General features: G+C 40.9%; 2 protein-coding genes across 2 annotated transcripts in view; one reads left to right on the forward strand and one right to left on the reverse strand.

Annotated features, from left to right (window-relative positions):
- The window catches only part of KIF4A (kinesin family member 4A), a 389,040-nt gene that overhangs the window by 291,319 nt on the left and 89,327 nt on the right, over nucleotides 1-8,394 (forward strand). Inside the window, exons 20-21 of the mRNA XM_006895963.1 lie at nucleotides 6,816-6,971; nucleotides 7,096-7,196. Coding sequence (XP_006896025.1) covers nucleotides 6,816-6,971; nucleotides 7,096-7,196 — 257 coding nt within the window. The remainder of the gene's footprint in view (nucleotides 1-6,815; nucleotides 6,972-7,095; nucleotides 7,197-8,394) is intronic.
- LOC102871540 (MARCKS-related protein-like) lies at nucleotides 4,720-5,319 on the reverse strand. The gene has a single exon (XM_006895962.1). The coding sequence runs from the start codon at nucleotides 5,317-5,319 to the stop codon at nucleotides 4,720-4,722; it is 600 nt and encodes a 199-aa protein (XP_006896024.1).

Raw genomic sequence — 8,394 nt, forward strand, 5'->3', positions numbered from 1 at the left:
TTTAATAATTTTAATGAACATTTACAGAGAATTTGGATTTCCATTCATTCATTGCTGCACTTCTCTCCCCACCCAGCCCTCTCCCCCCGCCCCCCAGTTCACTCCTCGCTGGTCTTGTTTTTACAAACTCCTTTAAGTTCTGTTTTTCTGGGAATATCTTGATCTATCCTTCATATTTGATGGACAATTTTGCTGGATACAGTATTCTTGGTTGACAGTTGTGTTCTTTGAGTGTTTGATATATGTCATTCCACTGTCTTCTTGCTCACATGGTTTCTGCTCAGAAATCAACATTTAATCTTATCTGCTCACCCGTATGGTTTACTTTCTGTTTCTCCCTAGCTGCTTTTAGAATTATCTTTGGTTCTGGCAAATATTCCTTGTTTTTCTTTTGGGATCTATTCTGTATGGTGTTCTCTCAGCTTTTTTTTTTTTGCTTTTCTTTTTTTATTTTTGTGTGTGTGTGTACCGTCAAATCATATCTGACTGGTACAGGAGGAGATTGTCCCTCCTTCCCCGGCAGAGCATCTGGTGGGTTCGAACCGTGCGCCTCTGGGATTGTAGTTGCAGTTCCTTGCCACTAGGCCACCAGAGCTCCCCCTCTCTCAGCTTTTTTAATAAACATTCTCTCATTCTTCATTAAGCCTGAGAAGTTTTCTTCTAGTAATTCTTCCACAACTTTTTCTGTGCTTTTACTTGCTTCTTTCTGTTCTGGGATTCTCATGATGTGCATGTTATTTCTCTTGATGATGTCCCCCATTATTCTTATATTCTCTTCTTTTTCCTTCTTTTTTGATTCTGCTTTTTGCTCTAGCAGATCAGTGGTGACAATTCTATCTTCTATTTCACTGGTTCTATGTTCCATATCTTCAACTTTGTGTCCTTTCATCATGTTGACAGCATCTGAAACCTTGGACCTCATGTTTTGGATTGTGGTTTCTTTTTTTTTTCCCAGTGCCTCTACTGCCTCATTAGTTTTATCTGCATTGTTTTGAATAGTTTTTTTAAGCTTTTTAAAGCTCCTTCTGATTTTTGCTTGCAGCGTCTTGTAATTCTTAAAGTTTGTTTTTCACCCATTGAAAATAATCAATCATTGTTCTTTTGAATTCTGTGTCAGAAAGTTCCCTCAGACTTTCTGGCTTTAGGAAATCCATTACTACTGTGTCACTTTTGGGGATTGATATCTTTCTTTGTGCTTGTGTGGAGAGTGAGGTAGTCTGCTTCTTTTGGGACATTGCCTAGGTAGGGATTTTCATGTCTGAGGTCATAGCCAGTTCTTGATCATACGTCCATGGTTCAGAAGAAGGTTAGGCAGGCACACAAGCGGATTCACATAGGGTGGGTGCATGCACAGATGCACATGGGGGTAGCTGGGAGACATACGCACAGGGCGTCCTGAATGGAAAACTAGGAAGCCTTGATTTCCCCCCCAAGAACTGGGTCTGCTATGCTTCATAACAGAGGTGTTATGCATTATTTGTTCTTTTGAGACTGAGACATTTCACTCTGCACAATTTCCTCCAAGGTCACCCATATTATATAATAATTTATGAGCTCATTTTTTAGTGCTGCATAGTGTGAATGTACCCTAGTTTTTATATCCATTCATTTGTTGATGGGCATTTGGATTGTTTCCATCTTTTTGCTATTGTGAATAATACAGCAATAAACATGACTGTGTATACCTCTGTTTAGATGGTGGTTCTGATTTCTTTAGGGTATAGTCCCAGTAGTGGAATTGCTGGGTCAAATGATATTTCTATTTCCAACTTTTTAGAAAGTGCCAGACTGCCTTCGATAGTGGTTGCACCATTTTACACTCCCACCAGCAGTGAGTGAATAACGATGACAGAAAAAGAATTGATTGATAACTTTGAGCTGTGGTGTTGAAAAAGGGCACTGAACCTCTCATAGAAAGCCAATAGAACAAGTAGCTATGTCTTGGTGAAGGTGCAGCCAGACTGCTCTTTGGAGGCAAGAATGATGAGGCTTTGCCTCACATACATGTTGCTAGGAGGGGCTGTCAGTTTTTTCCTAGCAGTTGCAGACCCACTCTTTAATGGGTCAGTTAAAACAAAAGTCCAAGATCTCAGCAGAGGCAATTTATTTCCTCATTCCAGCACAAATCTCCTCTGGTTGCCCCTGAGACAGGGAGATGGGATCCCTCCCTCTCCCACGTTGTGGTGACCTGCTGTTCTGTGGTTTTGTTGAGGCAGAAGATCAGAGTCTCAGCAAGGGAATTCTACAGGAGTCGGGCTCAGCTGAGCCTTGGTGGGATAGCTGGTGGCAACGTAGCAGGGTGGTCCCTGTCATCTGAGCTGGGGGGAGGGGTCTGTCTCTTTTTTTTAAAAAAAAGTAATCATTTACAGAGAGAAGTTTCCATCTCAGCACTGTCTCCACTTCCTCTCATAATAATTTTAGTATTCTTTTCTTTTTACATTTAATCATAGCTTTATTGAAATAATCCCAAATTAGAAACAAATGCCTATCAAAAGGTGGATTAAACAACAATGAAATATTCATTTAGTGGGTCAGTACTCTGCAATAAAAATAACAAAACAAAGGAGAAAACCCTCCAAAAGTTATAATGTATGACACAATGGATGAATGTCAAAATGGAGTTGAGTCAAATAACAAAATCTAGGCTACGGAATGAAGGTCACCTCATTGGTGTTATGAATGGCAGAGTTGAGCTGCTTTGTAGGGTATTCTTTTTATTTGTCTCTAAATATTTTCTGCTTTCCCTTGGGATTTCTTCTTTGACTTAATGGTTCAGTTGCAAATGGCTAGCTTTGGAAACTAGTACGTTCAAAGTTAGCAAGTATGGCAGGCCACTGGTTCAAGTATTGAAATTAGAAGCCAGATAGCCTGATATAGATCTGACAAAAAGCTCTCTAACTTGACAATTGTTGTTATGTACCATCAAGTTGGAACCAACTGTATCTGAAATCCAGCAGGTTTTCTGAGACACTTAATTACAAAGGAGGAGTTTGCCCATCTTTCTCCCACCAAGGGGCTTATAGAGTCAAACCTTTGGGTTAGCAGTACAGCTCCTTATCAGTAAGCCCCCAGAGACTCCAAATTTAGATGCCCTGGAGGGCTTCACTGCTCAGGAGACCTACCTTTAATCAGATAAGGTTAATCATATCTTTACAGATCGATCCACTTATAATCATGCCTTATTAAGATCAGAAAAGTTAAAATATATAACAAAATAATTATAGTTAGGATCATAGCCATGTTGACACCCAATAGTAACCATCCCAGCCACCATTGCCCCTGTTCTGTTAAATAATTATCATGTGATTTAATATTTTTTATGCTTTTAGTTTTAATTTATTTGTACCATCATATTTAAAGTATATTTTATATAGACATCATATAGTTAGGTCTTGTTTGTTATCCAGTCTATTTCTATGTTTATTTGTATGTTTATGCCATTTACATTTAGTGATCTATTGATTTGAGTAGATTTGTTAGTTGTTGTTTTCTTTTTTTATTTTGTATTTGTTTACAAAGTTTGTATACATTATGTTTCACACTATTATTCATTCACTTTGTTTCATGCTATCATTCCCTTGCATTATGTTTTATAAAATTAATCACCATTTGACTATGCCCATCATTACCCCTCAGGCTCTTTCCCATTTCCTTTACCCCCTCCTTCCATTCACCAAATAGTTCAACCCTGTGATTTTTTCCCCCTACCTATCCTCACCACTCTGCTCATCACCCCTTTCCCCCTTGAGTCCCCATACATGTTTTAATAGTTATCATTCTATTAGTACAGTAATGGTCTTACTCAGTATTTGTGCTTATGTGACTGAAGAAGTTCACTCAGCATAATGTTCTCCAGTCTCTCCCAAGTTATGTAGTATTTTTCGGAATCATTGCTCCTGAGTGCTATGTGTCGTTTTGAGCCTGTCATTTTACTATTTGTTTTCAATTTGTCTTACCTGTTCTTTTTTTCATTTTATACTGTCTTTTTTTTTAAAGGGACAACATTTATTCCTTTTCCAAATGTTACAGTAAAACCAGATGGAAGAGAATGGTTTTAGCTGTTAGAAAAAAAAATACAAATCTGGGGTTTGGCCATTAAAAGTTATTTACAACAAGAGGGGGAAGACAAAAAGTTGTTTCACATTACAGGCCTCCCTCCCCCACCCCCAAAGCCTAATACTTCCTTTCCAAGTAAAAAAAAGAGACACAGTTGATTCACAAACTGGAGGTTTGAACTTGAGTAAGACATTTATAAAAACCTGAACAGAGACAGTGTTTTCTCAGCCCAGGGGCCACTAGGCACAGCACAAGAGACTAAAAACTCAACAGGGGGAAGGCTGAATACTCAGGGTGTAGGAGTGTAGGCACCCCACTTCTGGCTCAGGGATTTGGGGAGCAGGGTAAACAAAACTGGGGACAAAAACCAGCAATTGCTTTCAGCAGGGGTGAGGAAAGGGAAAGAAGTCGGAGCAGGAGCATTTCACATCACTAACCTAACTTGGGAAACTGTAAGGAACCATCTTCAACTGGCCTCAAGAGGAAGACCAGAGGGATGATGGGAAAAGCCACAGGAGGGAGAGGGGACATGGCTGGAAAGGGGCAACAGCCCCTTCCTTTCTGGGCACAGGAAGGCAGCCAGGGCACCAGGTCCAGGCAGTGACCTCAACAAGGACGGCACAGTTTTTGCAGCTTCGAGATCACCCACCTGCCCCCACCCAGCTACTCATTCTGCTCCATGGCTGGTGTAGGGCCACTCTCTGGCCCCGAGGGAGTGGACGGCTCTGCAGCCTGGGGCCCTGCCTCTTCTTCCGTGTCTCCTCCCTTGGAGGCAGCACCAGCCTCTGCCCCCTTGACTTGGGGCTCCTGGCTCTCCGGGGTGGCGACAGCCTTCCCTTCCTGGGCAGTGCCCTCCTCGCTGCAGGCACCGATCTCCCCCTGCTCCTGCTCTTCCTCTGTGGGTGAGGAGGCAGAGGAATCGCCCCCACCCTCCTTCCGATTTCTCTTGAAGGACAGGCCGCTCAATTTGAAAGGCTTCTTGAAAGAGAATTTCTTCTTCTTCTTGGGGGTCTCTTTGGAGGGGGCCTCCCCCTTGGCCTCAGCACCCTGGGTGGGGGGTGCTGGCTCAATGGCATCGCCGGTGGCCCCAGCTGCCTCATCTGTTCCGTTCACAGGAGGCGATTCCCCTTCCCCCTTGGTGGACAAGTCTCCATTGCTTTTCACGTGGCCGTTCTCCTGTCCCTTGGCCTTGGCGGGGGAAGAGCCTGCTGCCTCTTCGGCGTTCACGTCGCCCCGGGGAGCCTTAGAGCTCTGGCTGCCCATGCTGGGTGGGGGTCTACTGGGGGCGCCCAGAGCCACCCCAGGCTCACATCGCAGGGGTTGGTTCGGAGGGTGTCGGCCTGGCCGGCAGAGGGGTGGAGCTCACGCCTGAGGGGGAGGGGTGTCGGGAAAACCGAGCTGCACCCCCGCTCCACACATGACCCGCTAGCCGTACACACCGCCTTTCTGCTCCGTGCCGGAATGCTCTTTATACTGTCTTTTGGAGTGTTTTTATGATTCTGTATTATCACCTTAGTTAGCTTGTTAGCTATAACTTTTTATGATTTTTGTCTTTTTAGAAATGGGGGCATGAAATCTCTGAGCAGATTGATAATATTTTTTTCATTTCTCCTTGTAATTTTATGCATTTTTACTTCGTATATTTTGGTACTTTGTTTTTAGGCATATACACATTGAGGATTATATTTCCTTGATTAATTCCTTTATCATTATGAAGTAAGCCATTATATTCTCTAGATATGAATTCTACTTTAATAATAATATAGCTACTTCGGCTTTCCTCTTATTGCCGTTAACATGGTATATCTGCCTTAAAAATGGACATATTCCATCAACAAACGAATGGATAGAGAAACTGTGGCATAGTCACACAATGGAATACTATGCTACATTGAAAAACAAGGAACTCATGAATTATTATACAAAATGGCTAACCATGGAGGACATTATACTGAGTGAAATATCTCAGTCACAAAAAAAATACTGTATAATGCCATTGTTATAAAACAGGACTGGCATGGGGGCTGCGGAGAAACTTAAGAAAAGAGGAGCTAAATAATTTGCATGGCATTGAAACAGAGAGGGAGAGAACTATATAAAAGGAATATCTGATTAGGTATTATTGGCATGACAAGAGCCCAGAATAAGAGCTGCATAGTAAAGTGATCTGGGGTGGGTGTGGGGGTCTGTATAGCAATGAAAGAACTTTTTACCATAGAAAAAAGCGATCTGGGGTGGGGGGGGGTAATGTGCAACAATGAACGATTTATAAAGAACCCACGTTCTTTATAAACTTTCATTAAAATCTCAATTTAAAAAAGGAGGGGGGAGTGGACATATTCTCAGTGATAGTTAATCTTTCAAAAACTTAAATTAGTCCTTTTGTTCACCTATAAATAAGTTTCATTTATCTATTGTAAAAATTAAGAATGAACACCTATTATTAAGTAGAACAGACAATAGAAAATATATTTCTAGCCTATATGATGCCTAATTAATGGCAGTGGACAAATGTTAACAAATAAAGAAGTTACAGACGGGGCATGTAGAGATGTTAAGATTTCTACAGAAAGATTTTTTTTGAGACTCTCTCACTCACAAGCTTTAAGGATATTGTTAAAAGTTCTTAGAGAGGTACTGTAATTTTTAGACAAATGGAAATCATACTTATTTAAAGTTATACATTCTCCAATTAAGTTTAAAACTATAAGCCAGAGATATATTATCCCTAACCCAGACATCACTTATTTCTCTTCCAGAATTGGCTTGGAAATGAAATTGAGGTAATGGTCAGTACTGAGGAGGCCAAACGGCATCTACATGACCTTCTTGAAGATAGGAAGATCCTGGCTCAAGATATAGCTCAACTCAAACAGAAAAGGGAATCTGAGGAAAATCTACCTCCTAAACTCCGGGTTGGTGGCCTTATTGAAGAATGTTACCAATAATCAAACGTCACACTCTCAGAAATTCTTGCTACTTTGGAGGATATCTTTCCTGGTATTAATTTATCATTATTACCACTATTTTTCTTTACAGAGGCGCACTTTCTCACTTGCTGAACTGCATAGTAAAGTTTCTGAATCCGATGATTCCGTTACAAAGCAGATTAAAAGCCTAGAGACGGAACTGGAGCTCAGGTAATGGGACTGCCCTCTCCCTTTTTTAAAAACTTTCAATTCTCTTTTATACTTTAGTAATGTGTCATAGATACATCACTAAATACTAATGAAGTGATTAAATAGTAAACCTACTGTGCTGTGCACAGCACATTATCCAAGAAGCTGGACCCTATGAGGAGGAGTTATGGCATCAGGATTGGAAGGAGACTCATCAATATCCTGCAGATAACACAACTTTGCCTGCTGAAAGTGAGGAGAACTTGAAGCACTTGTTGCAGAAGATCAAGGAATACAGCCTTAAGTATGGCTTGCATCTCAATGGCAAGAAAACAAAGACTCTGACAACTGGACCAATAGGCACTGTCATGTTGGATAGAGAGATTGAAACTGTCAACAACTTCATCTTACTTGGATCCACAATTCACCCTTGGTACCAGGAGTTAGTAAATAAGGAGATGCATTGCACTGGGAAAATCTGCAGTTACAGACCTCTCTAAATTATTGAGGAATAATGATGTCAGTTTGAGGAGTACGGTACATCTGATCACTTGCTATGCATCTAAGAGCTGGACCGTAAATAAGGATGACAGGAAAAGAATTGATGCCTTTGACCTATGGTGTTGGAGAAGGGCACTGAACCATGGACGGCCAAGAGAACAAATAGATGTGTCTTGGAGAGGGTGCAGCCCAAGTACTCTTTGGAGGGCAAGAATGATGAGGCTTTGCCTCACATACTTTGGGCATATTGCTAGCAGGTACTATTCCTTGGAAAAGGACATGGTGCTGGGAAGGGTCAGCAAAGAAGAGGAAGACCCTTAACCAGGTAAATTGACATGATGACTACTGCAGTGGGCTCTTGTGTGTTAGGAAGTGTGAGGATGGCACAGGATTGAATAGGGTTCAGATCTTCTGTTCATAGGGTCACTATGAGACATACTCGACTCAAGAGCACCTAACAACAGCAACAGCTATACGCTTCAGTGTGAACTAGGTTGGAATGAAGGCATTTGATGAAAAACATTTAAAATTTAAGAATTCTTGGAAGTTCTTAAATTTTACCTTTTATTAAAGGTATTACATTTTGCTATGTAATATTAAATTTTCCTGTTAAATAAATAACAGTAATTTTTTACTTGGGAGTCATCTAAAAAAATAGTGATGTTCTTACAGTAAAAATAGTTGAAAACTTATTTTTAAAAAAAAAATATATATATGC

This window comes from Elephantulus edwardii, unplaced genomic scaffold (genome assembly GCF_000299155.1).
Source record: "Elephantulus edwardii isolate Elephantulus edwardi_28Jun2011 unplaced genomic scaffold, EleEdw1.0 scaffold00178, whole genome shotgun sequence".
In the NCBI taxonomy this organism is placed as follows: Eukaryota; Metazoa; Chordata; class Mammalia; order Macroscelidea; family Macroscelididae; genus Elephantulus; species Elephantulus edwardii.

What these genes read in the sequence shown, in the direction of transcription:
- LOC102871540 (XM_006895962.1), bottom strand. Translation starts at nt 5,319, where the DNA reads ATGGGCAGCCAGAGCTCTAAGGCTCCCCGGGGCGACGTGAACGCCGAA.